The sequence below is a fragment of the Myzus persicae genome, unplaced genomic scaffold (assembly GCF_001856785.1).
Source record: "Myzus persicae strain clone G006 unplaced genomic scaffold, MPER_G0061.0, whole genome shotgun sequence".
In the NCBI taxonomy this organism is placed as follows: Eukaryota; Metazoa; Arthropoda; class Insecta; order Hemiptera; family Aphididae; genus Myzus; species Myzus persicae.
Genome location: NW_019100470.1, coordinates 504,589 through 523,373, shown reverse-complemented (window position 1 = coordinate 523,373; position 18,785 = coordinate 504,589). Strand labels below are relative to the sequence as shown.

At 31.9% G+C, this 18,785-nt stretch overlaps 1 protein-coding gene across 1 annotated transcript in view; it reads left to right on the top strand.

The window, feature by feature from the left end:
• Window positions 1-4,863: 4,863 nt before the first annotated feature.
• LOC111042797 (histone-lysine N-methyltransferase 2C-like) overlaps window positions 4,864-18,785 on the top strand; it is a 32,159-nt gene continuing 18,237 nt past the window's right edge. The window contains exons 1-23 of the mRNA XM_022327497.1: window positions 4,864-5,301; window positions 8,001-8,295; window positions 8,364-8,484; window positions 8,565-8,681; window positions 8,739-8,960; window positions 9,432-9,814; window positions 9,873-9,995; window positions 10,060-10,226; window positions 10,359-10,736; window positions 10,821-11,072; window positions 11,133-11,345; window positions 11,408-11,589; window positions 11,654-11,818; window positions 11,889-12,262; window positions 12,323-12,834; window positions 12,918-13,043; window positions 14,229-14,346; window positions 14,407-14,523; window positions 15,340-15,546; window positions 15,603-15,720; window positions 15,814-16,043; window positions 16,121-16,245; window positions 17,540-18,274. Of these exons, the coding sequence (XP_022183189.1) occupies window positions 8,004-8,295; window positions 8,364-8,484; window positions 8,565-8,681; window positions 8,739-8,960; window positions 9,432-9,814; window positions 9,873-9,995; window positions 10,060-10,226; window positions 10,359-10,736; window positions 10,821-11,072; window positions 11,133-11,345; window positions 11,408-11,589; window positions 11,654-11,818; window positions 11,889-12,262; window positions 12,323-12,834; window positions 12,918-13,043; window positions 14,229-14,346; window positions 14,407-14,523; window positions 15,340-15,546; window positions 15,603-15,720; window positions 15,814-16,043; window positions 16,121-16,245; window positions 17,540-18,274 (5,277 nt within the window). The 5' untranslated portion in view covers window positions 4,864-5,301; window positions 8,001-8,003. The remainder of the gene's footprint in view (window positions 5,302-8,000; window positions 8,296-8,363; window positions 8,485-8,564; window positions 8,682-8,738; window positions 8,961-9,431; window positions 9,815-9,872; window positions 9,996-10,059; window positions 10,227-10,358; window positions 10,737-10,820; window positions 11,073-11,132; window positions 11,346-11,407; window positions 11,590-11,653; window positions 11,819-11,888; window positions 12,263-12,322; window positions 12,835-12,917; window positions 13,044-14,228; window positions 14,347-14,406; window positions 14,524-15,339; window positions 15,547-15,602; window positions 15,721-15,813; window positions 16,044-16,120; window positions 16,246-17,539; window positions 18,275-18,785) is intronic.

Here is an 18,785-nt window from a genome sequence, read left to right as displayed (position 1 = left end):
TTAGTTGTTTTTTTTTTACAAACACATTCATTAAACTTTGAATTCAGATCTAAATCGTTAGTTGGTTTACAATTCAATACAACCCGATAACGTTTCGGCGGCCGGTGTGTTTGAGGATGATATGCCTAGGCATAAAAAATATAAGCCCCAGAGGAAAACTGTTTCCAAGCCCCTAATCCTTATATGCCAGGCTTACTTGAGTTTTGAGTATAGCTATGTACCTACGTTCTACGTGGTCCTACACAGTTCATAGTTTCGAATTGAACAATTTAATAAGAAATTATGATCAAAATAAATAATAATCAATTAAAATTAAAATTAAAATTAAACAATAATTAATTTTCAAACTATATAAATCATTAACATAGTTAATGCCATTGGAGGTGTTCTAGTGGGCGTGTGGGAGGTGTGAGCCCTTAGACAATAACTGTATATCCAATACATGATCTAAGGCTAAGCCCGTCGAGCCGTCTCCCACACTAGTTATTATTGCGAACATGGGAGCACGGGCGCTTGGAATATAGGTAAGGTGTTTATAATTAATTAACATAAAAAAAAAAAAATAGTCAAATCTAACTTAAACGGAGTGATAAGTGGCAATTAGCAAGTATATGGTAACTCCTATATTAATTAGAAAAGAATTTATTCAAAATCTGTAAGTATACAACTCTAAAGACCACATTTACAAGTATAATTGAATTTTTTTAATTTAATGATTAGTCTGTGACGATATATAATTATTTTTTCAAAGAGAACTTATAGGTTCTAGGTAGCTTTTACTACAAATTGTTAATCGACTGCTGATTTTTATTGAAAACGTTAACGCATTTAATTCGAAATTCGTACGATTGTGAACTAACTATGCACTATGAATAATAATAGGTAGTATAAATAATAAAATTAGCTATACAAATATGTAATATTTAGTCTTGGACCTATTATAATAGGTACTTGAACAATTAGACAGTTGGACTGGACTGGGCGTTGAAAACTTTTATAAATTGTACAATTTTAACAATTTTAACAATTTATTTCAACAAATTTAGACTAATTAATAATTGCTATAATTTTCAAATTTGTATAGCCTTCATATATATCTTTTAAACCTATTGAAATGCACTTTGGACTATAATTTTTATTTGTAAATATAGGTAGTCATTATTCTTTCAAAAAGGTTAATTTTTCAAAAATTAGAATTTAAAAAAAAATTGGGTTGAGCAACGCATTATGCAGAATCAACCATGTGCTATTATTTTTAATATCAGAATGAATTTACCTATTATCAAACTCTAAGCTAAGAAAATAATAACCCGTCTTTTTAAGTTGGCTTTTTTACGATATTTTAATTTTTAAACAATTTATAACTATAACCATTTTTAAATTATAATATATATTAGGTACTATCTCATAACTTACATACAAATTAAAATATCATAAAATAGTCTAAGTAGGGACACATGTATTGTTCTCAACTAAAATTTTGATAGCAGGTGAATTTACTCCAATATTAAAAGTAGTAATACGGGATTGGTTCTGCTTAACGTAAATTTGCTATATGTTGCTCGTGCGGGTCAGAGAAATAAAACATTTAGTGCTCAAACAAAAGAAATCTAAATATTTTTCTAATAGGTTTTAAATTTTTTTTGTCACTGCAACTAGTTTATTTAGTATTTATGAGATGCACCATGCACGTGATGCACAATTATGTGGTAGAAAAAAAGAGAAGTCAATGTTTACGACCTTGAAATGTGACTTTTCTTATTACCTACCTGGCTACCTATATTATTATATAAAAATATGTTTATAGCATAGTGTAATGTGTGGGTAATCGGGTAATGTATACTACTATACTACACTACTACTGTGTACTATATGTGTCTATGTGTCTATGTCCAGTATGTCCTATAATAGTAGAATAGTACCTATACTATCTATTGGTTAAATTATAGTCTATAATGCTATAATGCTAATATGCTATACGGGCATACAGCTTGGTATACCTATTTAATATTGTTTATAAATTATAATATAATATACTAATACAGTAATACCTATATGGTACATCTCAAGATTCGAAGATACAGCAAAAATGGTTATCGAGAGTTAGAATCTAACAACATAATATATTAGGAATACTTTACCTAGGTACCAGTCTACCTATAGTAACTATAATGCTGAAAAATAAATTCGACTTATTTTCCGTGTAAATACGACAGACACAAAACTTTAACACTTCAAGGGTTAAAAAAATATTCGAGTTATCGTCTATATATCGAGAATCGGCGTCAACTATATAAGAATTAATAATACACAATAGATTCTTTGATTGTATCGTTAATATTAGGTGTATAGTATCTGTGTATAATATATAATAAATTAATATGATGATTGATAATATAGTGTTACGAGGACGTCAATTATGAGTTATAACTTGGGGTACACCATGAGGGGGATTGGGAAACTCCTCCAATTTGGTATTTTTTTTATACAAATATATAGATAACTATATATAGGTAACCTATATAAAAATGAGTATACAAATAAATAATTAAAACAATATTTTGATAATGTATACATATTACATATATACTGTGTGTCCGCGAAAACTGAGTAGTGAGTAGGTACGCTCTAGAACTCAGTTACTCACATAGTCACATCATATTACTCAGTACTATATACATAGGTTATAACTTTATAAGTCTATACCTGCAGGAGATTGATGATCCAATTTTTCGTTTTATGTCCCGTAAACAGAATTCAAAAATATGTATAGGGTACTGACTACTAAGTAATATTGGTAATTTAATTATTCAGCACTTATACCCTGTTTTTATGGACACACGGTATAAATATTAACACGTTTATTCAAAACTGTTTACACTCAAAAAAGCATCATCGTAATGTAGAATGCGTGAAAAGGACCTCAACGCCACGTAGATAGGTACCTATTCATATTTCATATCTCAAAATCAGAAAATGTTTTCACAATTCTACTATTTTATCTATGAATCTATGATTAGAATCCACTATTTCACTTGTCAAGGAATTTCTTTGAAAGAATATAATATTACCTATGTCTTTATGTATACCTAATTATCTGTATTTTATAATTTACACAATTGTATACTATTACCAAATTGTTATAATATCTACCAGAATCCATTTATTCTTGCACACTTAACTCAGTAAACATTCCAGGAAATCCGCCGAGAAGACTCAAGAGACCCTGGTGTTGCGATTTGGCTTGACTAAACTGACAAAAAAAACATAATAAACTCATATTTTACTATATGCACTATGCAGTGTATGTAGAATAGCAGTCTAACAAATTTATTGCGTATGATTGTATTACTGCTGTATACTGGCAGTGCCGTGCTAACTTTCATTGACACCCCTGGGCAATAATATTTGGCACCCCTATTAAACGTACATATATTTAAACATTTGCCGCTCTAGAGCACTTGTCACATTCGCCACCTCCTCGGCGCGGGTCTGGCCGCTGGGATGTACAAGGTGTCCCGTGAGGATTTACGCACTGCGATATCTCCTGAAATAATGTGGATATCATAATTCTGGATTTTTATTAAGACTCACAGAGATAAGCTACACAAATAATTCATGTTATAATTTTTTTTTTATGTTTCGGTAAAAAAGTTAAAAAATATAATTTTTTTATTAATTATTAAAAAAAAAATTGAAGATAGCCATTTTGTAGAGTTTATTTCTCTGAAAATGTTGACGTTACAACATTTTATTTTTATAAATTCCCTGATTTTTAATCAATTTTTAAGTTAATAGGTAAAACAGAAAAAACCGGTTTTTGTACAGGCGGCGAGTGCCCCTCTACGGCTAATGGGGATTAAATCCTCACGGGACACCCTGTATACTATATAGCTATTCTCTCCCCGAAATTTCGGGTCATGTTTATTTTTGTTGACATATCATGTGTATAGCAACTGTTATTACGGATTTTACATATTCCGATGAAATACGTTTAAAAAATGAAATATGATGTTGCAACAAACGGCACGTTTTCGCGGTAGACCGTAGAGCATGGCATGGCACGCGTGTTCTGAGTTTTAGCTCCGAAATGTGGACATTACTTATAAATTTTATAGCGCGTAGGTACTTCCAACTCCGTACAGTTTTCTCATCAATTTTTTATTGCACAACAATACGATTTGAACCTAAGTCAGAGTCTGAAGAATCAAAAACAAGATAGTTATACCGTGTTGCACAGAAAACGTCGATTAATAGTTCACTAACAATTTAATGCACCATTCATGAGCCACTCGGCCACTAAATCTTGTTCAAGAGACCATTGGCTCACCGTCGATTGATTAGATGTTCAGAGCAACCCGGCATTAGTTGAGTTGGTTTCTAACCGAAACGCGGCAAATGTTTAATGTATGTGTGACCGTTAATGGCGGGATCGTTGGTCACAACTCATAATTCTTACACAATTTGTCATCGTCACACTTTATAATATGTCTCCGCGGTGAGCAGTGGGAAGTGCGAAGTCCAGAGTCCGGACACACGTTCGTCCCACTTCCCAGTCCCGTGTATAATAGACGAGTAGACAGACGACCAGTTTTATTGTCCGATTATCTCGATAAGACAAATTTTCAAATTCAATATTTTCGGTTTTCCAACGGAACCAGTAGCGTGCGGAGACCTTGGCCACCATTCCACGGTGGAGGGGGGGATTGGGGATCACGGTTTCGCGAGTCGCCGCCACCACGGGCAATTTCAGAATTCTGAAAGGGGGGGACGCGCGCGCGATACGCCGCCTTCGTCGGGTTGGCAAGCCTGTTGGTTGGCCCGCGGTGGTACCAGGCTGTTGTCGATTTGTTTTGATTATCCGATAATGTGAAAAAATGTTTTTCTCGTTCCCGTAGGGCTACAGACCTACAGTATAGTTTTTGTCGGTTTTCGTTCTCGCGTCGTTGTTCGCGCTCACCCGCGCGTTATCCGACGACAGCCGCCGCTGACGCTGCCGCCGCCGCCGCCGCCGCCGACTACGACGACGACGACGACGACGACGACGAAGACCATCGCCGCGACGACGACGACGGCGACGCCTCGCTCCCGAGTGTGCCGACAGTTTCCGTGCTTCAGTCGTTTCGTTTTCGCGCCCAATCGCCATGTAAGGAACCTCCGGGCAAAAGCTCCTCGGCGTAACGGATAGCGTCTCGCCTACTACTGCTCCCGCCCGATTCCCGGAGCCGAAGCGGTCCGCTTGTTCACCGCCGAATATTATGCGTTTTGGTTCGACCGCAGACGCCGTCGATCAAACACAGAGTAAGTGTCTCGTCCAATCGCCGTTGGATTTATTACTCTACGCTTGCATGCGGCTCGGTGGTTACGGTCGTACGTCGGGGCTGTTGGTGACCGTTACCGCCGGGCTACCTCCGATCAAGGGGCTGGAGGGACCCGGTGAACTTAACTCCCGCGTATTTCGCCGCACGGTAGGCCCAATGCGCTTTTGGCAAATTTTTTTATCCCTTCCCCCCACCACTTCAAAGCTGGCGACGGACCGTCTACTACCCATCCCTTGTCCATCCCTAGACCACAGGTTCTATGCTTGCACAAGGGGGCTGTTATACCCGCTCGAATGGACACTGTTTGCAACAGTCTGTGCTTACTGGCTGCCAATCTTGTGTTGGTCGCAACGCGTAACATTTTTCTTGTTATTGGTATCAATTATCATTCAATATTCTGAATATGTCCTAAAATATTAAATTGTAATTTTCTAATTTTAAACTTTCAGCATTTTTAATCCTCGTGAACACTTATGATCATATTTTACTCTAGTCTCATCTTGATATTACTTTTGTTTATTTTTTATAAAGTTGTACAAGTATTTTTTTAGTGTAAAAATAAACAATTTCCAACATCATTGCACTTTGATATACTTAGACATAAGAAAAATCATGATTGAAAGATCATGATTGGCCAAAACAATAGGTAAATAGCCATCGTATCCAGATTCAGCATACTTATTTGTTCTTACATATTACAAACTCTAGTAAAATAGGAAGTAAAATCAGGAAATAATCAGCTAGTGGCTTATTTTGATAACTGGTCAATAATGTATTATTGGTAGTGTAGTTGTTGGGATTAAAAAAATACTCATAATTTATTTATCAAATGCTCCATAGTGATCTTTACTAGACTTTAATATTATTTTGCTTGACTAAAGTTTTTATGTCCTAATATGACATAATAATTAATATTATAAACAAGTAAAATTAAAATTTACTAAAATTCATACATTTTTTAATTGAACATATTATTATTTTTCCCATTACATTGTACACCACTGTTGAGTTATTAAAATTAAATATTTTATTAAATATTTATTTGGAAAGCTATAAATAATTAATGAGGTACCTAACCTTATTAGATACTTAAATAATTGTATAATCCATTTATATTTACTTTTTGTCGTATTAGGTAAATCAAAATTAGTTATTAGACCCGTTATTATTTTAAAATGTTATGATTTCTTCGAATTATTGTTAAAAGTGCCTTATATAGGAGCTTATATGTTACTTAATTGTAGATTCATACAGGGGTAGATTGGGATATAAATTTGGCCTGGAAAATCTGTGGGTATGCCGGCTGTTTATGAAAAAAATTATACTCCTAGTAAATTTAGTTATACAAACTTATTTTTAGATAATTAATTAGTACAACTAGGTTCTTAAGTTAATGTTTTTGAGCTGCTTGCTATTTTATTGATGAACTCAACTGTGTAAAAATTGAAAAGCATATCTTTTGCAATGGGCATTATTTACATTAACATGAACTCCTCAAGTTACAAGGTAATAGTGAAAGTTTGGAGGATTTGTGTTATCACTAACCACATTTTTTTTAGTTTAAAAGTACTTTGCCAAATGGCTTTTTTCATTTTGGAATCATATGTACTTAAACAAGTCAAGAATGATGGTGTCATCAGAATTCAGAAATTGTTGCTCAGACTTGTCAAACTTCTGGTTACGTTACTATTTAACTTACACGTTATGTTAGCTTAGGTCTATAGTATAACCTAACCTAACCTAACTTGGATGAATGTAGACTATACTCATCCAACTCTCCATCCCAGACTCAGGAGGTGTCTCCCTTCCGCAAGGTCGACTATTTTTTCAACCGAAGGGTTGGGGGACCTTTTCTTAAACTGAGAAGGCGAAAGGTCTATGTGGTACCACTAGGACCTCAAATTTTGCAACCATAAGAAGCTATTACTTATCATACTTGAACTGGCAAGATTACATACAAATATACAATACTAAAAAAACGAAAATTGCGGGAACTTCAGAAAGCTATAATTTAAAAACCAAATATTTCCACAGATTTTTTTTTGCATCATCATTTTTAACTTGTTAGTTTATAATATATCTATTTAGGTCTCTAAATAAAAAAATGGTCCCTCGAAAAGTCGTTTAAAAAATGTGATGGATGATAAGGATAACACAAATACCATCAGCTGTCGCTATTATCTTGTCTCAAGTTTGGATTCAGATAATTCGTCTCTTAACTGATTAACTTGTTCTTAATATACTTTAAAGTTGAAAAAAAGGTAGAATACAGGAGGCCGGCCTACCGGCTCAATCTGTGCCTGGTGGGGGTCATGCATTAAAAATCAAAACTTCTCACTATATTGTATTGCTGTGTTAAATTTAGGCAATAAAATGTTCAATAATAATATTATTATCTCAAAACAAATAATTTACTTGCAGAAGTATTAATTAAATCGTTCCTTGAAAATAATGAGAATTTCTGATAAGACTTGTATTTAATGTTTTTGGTAGTTAACTAGTGAGGGAAAATTAGTTAATTACTTTTTTATCACTCCAATAGTCTAATTACAGTTATGGACATTTTAATTTTGTAATAAATAATGCTATTCCATATTATAGTAGTATAATACATTAACACCATTAGCATTAACCTTTTTAAACTTTCTTAAGTCTTTAAATATGTTATCTCTTGTTTAGAAAATGGACAATGACAAATCAAAGATGTCTAAGACATTGTTAGATAAATCTGACGAAATGGACATTGATGAAGATCCATGTTCTGATGATGATGTGGACAATGGTGCTCCTTTGTTAGATGATGATGATGATGAGGACGATGAAGAGGATGATGATGATGATAATGAAGATATGGATGATGATCCAGATTATCAAGAAGAAGATTGTTCTCGTATTTCTACAGAAGCAGCTTCTATATCAGTGGATGAAACTTCTTCTAATCAAACTCCAATTGATATTGCTGTCAAAACAGATGGTACATTACTTTTATACCCATAGTTGTAAGAACTATACAAACTAATTGTACTAAAAATCTATTTTCAGAAGGTAATTTTGAAGAAACAACATCATGTTCACCTAACAGAAGTGCTGTTACACCTATAACATCTTATGATAGCCCTTTACAAATGAAAAAATTAAACTTAAAAATTAAAAGGTGGAGAAGGTAATAATAAATATTTATACATTTTATAAAAACAGAAATAAATAAGTTTAACATCATTTTTTAAATTTTATTATTAATAGGGAGGATGCTGAAGGTAAATCTCCAAATGTTTCTCGAACTGATGAAAATACTCCTCCTACTTCATCATCGGCCGATCCTACTAATGATGATAGATGTGTATTATATCAAGAAACTTGGTAAATAGTTTCTGATGTTTGTATTTTGATGGTGTAACTAATTTTTTTTATTTTTAGGCCAGGAAAAGTATGTGCGTTTTGTAATTTAGGAGAACGAAGTCAACTTGGACAAGGATCTCTTCTAAGGCTAGATTGGGAAAAAGATTTTAAGTCAACATTAGATGATTTTATTAAGCAATTAGTTACTAAACAATTAACTCCAATGCCATTACAATCACCAACTGCTGAAATGGCACCAATTATACAGTATAGAAGGCAAAAATCTGCTGCCAAATTTAAGTGAGTTGTAATTTTTATAATATTTAATGCTCAACATCTCTAACTCAATTACTTAACACGTTGAACACTAATGTCGATTCGACGTGCACGAGCCCGTCGCCACCGTCGATCGACATGCGGTTGCCTGTAGCAGTGTAGCAGCGTGTATCATTAAATTTAAAATCGAAACCAACTGTTCCACGTAATAAACAATACGCTAATGAATAGCTGACCAAAATTTCAAATGTGTTCGACTATAGCCGGCTATCAAAGTCACAATAACGAACAGGTTACAGAATGTAAACGACGTGTGGACACCGGCTATGCGCGTTCGCCTAGTTGTATCAACGATGCATTGACATCGGCCACTAGCGCCCGTTTAGTCATGTCAACGACGCATTGACGTTGGCGTTTAACGTGTTAACTAAAATATTTTTTTACCAATCAATAACATTTTTTTATTGTACATTTTTGTTGTGTTATTGTTTTTAGACAACAACAATTTTCTCCCTGTAGTTTTGAACCTGTGGATGAGCTTAGTGTTATTGGTCATTTGGATGTTCCTGATTTAAACACGTTATATGAACAATTTGAATCAAATGGTTATGTCTACGTACATCAGTTTTGTGCTACCTGGACTCAAGGTGTAAAGTGTGATACATCTGATTCATTGGAAAATGTGCCTGAACTTATCTTAGAGAGCTTAATGCGACGGTGTTCTTACTGTGGTCACTTAGGTGCCAGTGCTCCATGTACATACACTAATTGTTTGAAATTTTTTCACTATCCTTGTATTTTTGCTTCTGCTTCGTTTCAAGAGATGAGTGTACCAGCTTTAATATGCAATTCTCATCTTGATCATGTTCCTTTAATGGGTAATTATAATACTTAAATTATGAATGAAATTTGTGCTAATTGATTATTTTATTAAAGAACTTTCTGCTAATGTTGCTTGTGGTATTTGCTCGACTCTTGGAGATGTTTCCAATTTAATGATGTGTACAACATGTGGTAACCACTACCACGGTGTTTGTGTTGGATTAGCTCTACTTCCAGGTTTGAATAAATAAGTTATTATTTATTTAATTGTTTTTTTATTGTACATATTTTATATTTTAAGGAGTGAGAGCTGGATGGCAATGTGGTAATTGTCGAATTTGTCAAGTTTGTCGGCAACCAGCCGAACAGACGAAAGTTATGTTATGTGAAGGTTGTGATAAAGCTTATCATCCTGGTTGTTTAAGACCTCAAGTGACAACTATACCTAAAATTGGATGGAAATGCAAAGTAATCACAACATAAATTATAGTCTTTTATTAACTTGACAGTATTATATTTTTTTAATAAATTAATACAAAGTTATATTTATTATTAGAATATCAGACTATACTGACTATTTTTACTATTATTTTATTTCAGTGCTGTCGTGTATGCACTGATTGTGGTTCTCGTACCCCAGGTGCGGGGTTATCTTCTCGGTGGCATGCTCATTACACAGTTTGTGATTCTTGTTATCAGCAACGTAATAAAGGTTCTTCGTGTCCACTTTGCCATCGAGCTTATCGAGCTGCTGCTCATCGAGAAATGGTTCAATGCATCTCATGTCGAAAATACATACATGGTGCTTGTGACCCAGAAGCTGAGTACATAACTAGCCATAGCAAAAGTTCAGCATCTGAGTATATGTGTCCTTTATGTAAAAATGCTGTACAACAACGTCGTGATGGATATGAAGAATTTGGAGACTCAAATAGTTCAATAGATGTTTATCAACCTGAGCATGACTTAGAGTTTAAGGTATTTATTTTTGAACATTGTTATTGATTAAATAAATAAATTTATAGTTAGAAAATACAAAATGTTATATTATATTGTATATAGAGTAATAAAGATTTTGATGATGGTCGAATGGGTGGCTATGGTCTGGGTAAAGGAAAACCATATGCTGCATGCAAAGTAGCTAAGAAACGATTGCTTTCTGGATATGCTGGGCGTGCTAAAGGTTTAGGAAAACTTACTGCAGCATTAAAACCCATGTACCAGAAAAAAGGACAACGTCTTGTTGAGTTTCCCAGAAAGAGACCTCGAGGAAGAATGCGAGGCATTTTCGGTGTTCCTGGTCTTGGATTACAAGTTAGTTGTTAAGAATTTTTTATAAGTTTTAACACTTAAAACTTTAAAATTATTTTGCAGAGACCTTTATCTGATGTAAGCTCCAAAACTTCTTCAAATGACATTGACCCTAACAACGAAAATCGAATTGTTTTATGCTCAGCTAAAGATAAATTTGTACTTGGTCAAGATATATGTGTTATGTGTGGATCTTTAGGCACAGATCAAGAAGCATGTCTTATTTCTTGTTCGCAGTGTGGTCAATGCTATCACCCTTTTTGTGTTAATGTTAAAGTGAGTTGTTGCGAGTTAAAATTTTCAAGAATACAGTTTTTCTTAATAATATGATCTTATAGGTAACCAAAGTTATTCTTCAAAAAGGATGGAGATGTTTAGATTGTACAGTTTGTGAAGGCTGTGGACAACGTAATGATGAGTCTAGACTTATACTTTGTGATGAATGTGATATTTCTTATCATATTTATTGTACTGATCCAAAACTTGATTATGTCCCCAGAGGAACTTGGAAATGCAAATGGTTAGTATGATTAATTAATTAAATTTTTATTTTTCAAATGAAATCAAAAATATTGCTTTTGAAGGTGTGCTCAATGCTTGACATGTGGTTCAAATGATCCAGGCTTCAATTGTTCTTGGTTGAATAATTATACTGAATGTGGACCTTGTGCTTCTCGTAGTATTTGCCCATCATGTCAAGAATCATACACTGATAGTCAATTGATTATTAAATGTTCCCAGTGTGATAGGTAAATTTTTTATTTTTAACATAATTGCAATTATAATTTTATATTATAATTTTTATGTATTATTTTCTAGATGGCTTCATGGAAAATGTGATAAAATCGAAAATGAAGATGATGCAGAAAAATGTGCAGAAGATGGATATAGTTGCTTACTATGTCGTCCTCGTGGGACAGTTCCAGCACATTTAGCACACGTCTCAAGTCCTAAAATTAAACAGAAAATGTCATCACGTGATAATAGTCCAGATGCAACTAAAGGGATAATAAATGAATATTGTATGGATGGAATTTATTTGTCTGAATCAGGTGTTCAACATATGAAGGTTCTAACCAGTGGTATAGAAATTTTACATCAACGTAAAAAGCGAAAAGATTTGAAAAAAGCACAAATGGAAAAAGAAGCTGCTATAATGGCAGCTATTGAATCTGTTGTGTGTAATAGTAGAGGTATAATTGTTCAGTTTAATTTTTTTCTCATTTAAAAAAAATTTTTTAATTTTTTTTCAGATACTATTAATGATTCTTTAGATCATGATGATGCTTATAAGATGGATTTTGATGATATAAAGGAAGAACCAAGTGAACCAGAACCTATTTATAAAGAAGGGATGATAGTACCACCACGTGATGATGGTCGTCCTCCTGAACCACCTGAAGGTTTTAGTATTTTGACATTAGAAACAGGTGTAATGGTTCTGCGTCGAAAACGAGTTAGAAATCTTCAAAAATTAGGTATTGGGGGATTTGTTGTTAGAGGACGTATGCCCCGAGCTAAAGATAAAGATGAAGAAAATACTCTGGATGGAGATGGTGAAGACAATAAACCAAGACGAAAACCAAATCGATGGAAAAAACCAAAGAGTAAAATAGCTGAAAATTATCCTAATTATATACAAGATGCATTTTTTGGTCGTGATTTATTGGATGCTTGCAATGTTGCGGCACAGATTTTGGACAGTAGTGAGTCTGAAGAAATAGAAGAAAAAAATGAAGATATTACAACAATTGAACTTTCTCAAGTAAGATTTTATTACTTTAAAAATGCTATATTTTTGTTATATTTGTTAATTAATTTTGATTCAATTAACTTAATATTTATTAGGCTGAACTAAAAATTATGGAAGATATTAAAGCTAAACAACAAACAAAAGAAGAAGTGATTAAAAAATGCTTGAATATTAAAGAAGAGATAATTGAACTCAACGAACAACCAAAAGTGGTTGAAAAGGTAAGATAACATTTTTATAAAGAGCTAATGTTACAAGGTCACTGGAACGGAAAAGTTATATATTTCAGGAGATAATTAATTTAACCTAAACTTAGGTATAAAGCTTGTGGATTTCTTTAAATATATTTTCTACCTGAAATTTTAATTTATTTATGACTAATTAAATATTCTATTTGAGAATTGAAAGTTAAAAATATTAAATACTCCAACTTACTACCAGGTGATTCTTATATCATAAATTACACATTATTTCCAAAAGTATTAACGTTTTTGAAAAAATCTTTTTCTACATGGTTTCCATTTTTTATTATCCTTATACTTTTTGTTGTAAGTCCAAAACTGAAAAAAAATAGCATACAAAATTATAAGGATAAAAAAATGTTAAAAATATATATTTTTTGAAATGTTGTTTTGTAATGACTTGAAACCATATAAAAAAAATATTTTCAAAAAGCTTTGTACTTTTGAAATGATGAGTGGCTTGTGTTTTATTGTATCCATTACCTAGTATACTGTTATTTTTATTTATTTATGCAAATTAATATCGAAAGATTATAAATAAGAGAAAAAATCACTTGGTGGCCCAGGGTTATATCACTTACTCCCCATTTAAATGCCAAATTTTCCCTATTTTGCATCAATAGTGTGAATACTTTTTACCATTCGTTTCAACAGCATATCATGTGCTCTAATGACAAGGTATTCAGGCCTGTTTTCTGATAGGAATGCATGTGAAAAAATAATATATGGTTGCCGTCTGCACTTGTACAATGCAGTAAATAGATATTTTTTTGATTTGCAGACAATTTGAAAGATACAACAAATTTAAATAATTACTTACATCTTATTAATAAGTTAAAAATCACTGCTTTTCCGTGAAAAAATAACATATTAATTTTTGTATGTGTTAGAACATAGTTGTCTTTATGATGACATAAAAAAATGTCAAAATTGACTTACTCTCTTTTATATGCACACTTTCAAAATGTTTCTATTATACTACACCAAAGTCCTTATAATACAGTAAAATCAATACCATAATTTTATGCTGCAATAATTTAAAAAATATAATCAAAATAAATATATTATTTTAAAACAAATAAGCTTCTAGGTTGTCTTATCTGAAAAAAATAACTTAGAATGGATATTAATATACATCTTTTTTTTTGTTTATTATTTTTATAGAAAAAAGAAATACCTTCTACAAATGAGAATGATACACTGAAAGATATTTTGCTGTCTGATAATTTATTAGATTCTATTATGAATGAACAAAGTAGGAGTATTAAGACAGAAATTGAAGGTATTTTAAATTAATCATAGAAATTCAAATTGGTATTTAACTTATATAATTTTTTTTCAGATACTGGTTTAGTGGTGGAAGAACCCGACATGAACGAAACTGACACTTCAGCTCAAAAAGATGAATTTAGTGAAATTCTAGGTTCCCACTTTAATCTTGATATGGTCAGAGAGACAGGTAATTACAATTGTTTTATCATTTTAGATTTTCCTCAATAATTTCTCATTTAACTAATTATTTTTCATTTTTAAATTATTTAATTTTGTTCGTTATTTTTTATTTAACTAACAAAAATTATATTCATATTTTATTAACATGTTGACTACTGTGGGACTGAGGGCTGTCACACAATATGTATTATTGACTGGCCAAACATATTTTTCCATGTCATTCTTAATTTGTGAATAATATGCTCATTACATCGAATAAATTGTAATTGTGCCTGCTATGCCACTGCACTCTCTGTTAAGTGAATTATTGTAGCACCATACAAAAGTTAATAATTTAAAACCATATTGATTTATGATTGCCAGAGGCCATGTGGCGCGGTTATAATGATCAACTTTGGGCGTTGACAGTCACAAAAGTCTACAATTTTAGAACTCCAGATGACCGCTGGTGGTCACAATCCAGTCAACATGTTAATACTTTTAGCTAAATATTAGATTGAATTAGCCTAATGATTTTTTTTTATTCATGAAGTATTAACCATGAAATAATGGGATTAAGATAATAAAATGGATATTCATAGAAAGAAAATTTATAATTTCACCTTGTTTGTTAGATAACCAATAACGACAGAATTAAGCCATTTCGTTATCATATTATAATATATTATCTTTGTATTGGTTGTTCTTAAATTAAAATGTGTAACAATTATCTTTAACAAAATGTTAAGTATTTATTGTTTAATGATATAAGTGTACTTGTTTATTTTCTAAACTTATTGTCTGTTAGTGAAAATTATCAAATTAAAATTGTATTCCAATTCAGGCTTACCAAATATGGATAGTAAAGATGTAGAAGAGATTTTCAAAGTAGTTTTAACTGATGATGCTTCACAAGAATCTCAAGATCCGAATAGCTCTAATATGTTATTAATAAGTAATAATAATATGGGCACAATACCTCAAGCCCAAAATGGAGTTGTTATGGTTCAAAATCAGAACCATGCTCCAATAATGTCTCCCTCTCGTACAGGTAAATTATGTTCAATACATTTAAACATAAAAAGTTACTAATTATAAAATGCATAGGTGTTCCACCTAATATGTCTCGTGGAAAAGTACCAGCTCCAGCATTACCACCTGTAGTAACCAATATGCCTTCTCCTATCTATCCAGCAATGTCTCCATATCATTCTGAATATAGCAAGTAAGTAATAGTAATTAATTATTAATAATTAGATAAACTAAAAAGTGTTTTTATACTAATATGTAATGTAAACATTTTTATTTAACTTTTTAGTAGTCCATCTCAATTTAGTCCAGCATTTTCTGAACCTCATAGTCCTTGGGTTCAGAATAGCGGTGGTGAAGATAGTCTAGAAGGCATAGGATCTCAGTCATCAGCAATTAATACTAGCCAAAGAAATTCTCAAAAAATGGAAGCAGATGAAGCTTTAGGACCTAAAGCTTCAATATCAGCTGTACTCTACGCTAATGTTACACATCCTGAATGGAAAACCGAATTTCCTTGTATGATAACTTTCATTTTACATATATTATATTTACATTTATATTATGCTGAAATTGAGTTTTTTTTTAATGTTTAGCTTGGCCTGAAAGATCAAGACAAATATTAAAAAAGTGGAGAACATTGTCTCCAGAACAAAAAAGTCCATTTTTGTTAAAAGCAAGAGAAAATAGAACTAATCTGAGACAGAAAAAAGCGCAACAGGTAAGCATTGCATTTTATGCTAAATGTTTTTTGAGGAAAATGTATTATGTCAAGCACCATATCATAATGGTATGAAATCATGGACTAATTTTAGCTTTCATCATGAGAGCTTTACTATCATAATATATAGCGGGGAAAATATATATATGTACATTGGAAGATTATACATGGTATTTTAAAAAGTTCCTCTACATAAAACAAAGCTTTTTTTATTGGGGCTTAAGTTTAAAATTTATTTGTGTGTGCTTATGTGACTTGGCCAAAGCGCTTTTGGTTATTAAAATGTATGATAAATCATCATATTACTTATGTGTTTTAGGCCAATCACAAATTACAGCGTTTTGCACATTTTTGGGATTCATTGAAAACAGATAAATTAAAACGATGTTGGTTTTATTTTATTGGTTATGTCTAGTTGTTGATAATATTAAAGCACTAGTAATTTTTACACTGCAATTTTTAGATTTATACAGTTCACAAAAATCCAAATATATTTAAATAATAGAATTTTGTTATAGTATTAGGATCCTTAAGTGAAATTATTTTTAAAATATCATAATATCCTGTTAAAGTCATCACATTTTTCTAGGGTTAAGCACATAGATTATTTCCTACACGACACTTGTTGAAAATATTTTATAAATACCATTTTGAATAATGAAAATCAATACATTTGAATAGAATTTAATGATAAAAAATCATATATTTATTTAATTTTTGTTATAATGAATTTATTACAAATTAAAATAATTCTATGATCTTGACAGTTATTATTGCTATTAAATATTTTTGTTGTGAATACATTTTTTCAATTTAATATAAAAACAATTTTTTATCTAACAATTGTAATTGAATGTTTTGATTTGTGTTGACCAGACCTGGTTATCTGATAGCATTGTTATCCTCAGCTATAGAAAAAAAATCAATTATAAATACAATCAATATTGTTAGTATCTGATTTCCTCTACCTTAAGTTTTTTCCTATTTTTAATTAGGTACATAATATTTTCAATTTTAAGAATATATTTCGTGATTTTTCAGAAAATTATTTTTTCATCCCTAATAAAAGTTTGCAATTTTCTTCAAATATTTAAGTTAAGATTATTTTTATATTTTTTAAGTATATGATTAAGAAAAAATTACATTTTCAACATGTTATTTTTTCAATACCGATTCAAAAAAAAAATTTGATATCCATCATTAGAGTGTTAGCATCTTTAGTTGATATGTTCTCATTTTATTGCTTTTGGGATTTGTTTCTTTAATGGCACCCGTTCTATAACAACACAAACAGGCCGTGAAGGAAGACAGTACCAGTGGCGACAACCGGACCAGTTCAACATCTAGTGCTACCCAGAGCCCGACGATTAACAATGGAGAGGTGTGTCCCACCAAAGAACTGATGCAACCCGCAATACTAATTGCCGCTGGTGATGGTCATACTAACTCTCAATCTCCTCAGCCTTCTGATCCCGAGCCTGAATCTAACCCACCTCAGCAAACATTTCCTACTACTATTCCTACACACCCTTCCACAATACAATATATACCAGTTTTACCCAACCCTCCATCTCCTAATCCTGTTAACTTGCGAACTATTCACATAATTCCTGCAGAGAAAAATTCATCTGAACCAATTCAATATCAATATGTAGCATCAGGCTCATCTGAAAGGGGGACTTTGCATTATCCACCAAACAGTATTCACATAATACAAACAGTTCCATCATTAATAATGTCTAATTCAATATTAGCCACATTAGATACTAAAAATCAAACTGATTCACGTAATAACCTATTACATATAATCACATCACAGCCAACTGGCACAATACGTAATGTACAGTTGGTGAGAAATGAATCATCATCAGCTGGCACCGAGGGCGCTAAAACTAACATAACCGCTAGCAGTACTAACAATTCAGTCAGCACTTCACCTCCGCTGTCTGACCAACAAATACGTGTACTAACACCGTCTGAGATAATGCGCACACTCCCGTCCCTCGGTCAAGAGACTTATGACCCTGTGGTGAGCGTTCACTTGCACGTTCTGGGAAATGATTTTCTTTGGATATTTGACTGTTCAGCCTCTTCTTTTTATTTTTGTGTTTTTAGTATATTCCCAGCTACTGTTATATTGCTTCTAAATCCATTTAAAATCTTTGTATTTACTGTTTAATTAAATGAGTTAATTTCTTTATATTTGTATGTGTTCAGACCATAAAATGCTGTTATTTGTTTAGTTACATAATGGTAGCTTAACAATACTGCTGACTATTATGTTTGTAAACACTATTGTTGGTGATGGATTTAAATTCTAGTAATATTAGATTGACTTTATGTTCAGAAAGTATTAGCCAAATTCAATTAGAGTTGAATTAAAATATATATAATTAATATGTATAAATTAATATAGAGATATTTTACCAGATTTTTTTTAAATTTAATTTTATTGCATATAATTTGAAATATTTACATTTTTTTATTAGAAAAGGGGTTTTGTAAAAACATTGTTTACATTTTTAGTCGAAACAGTGTAT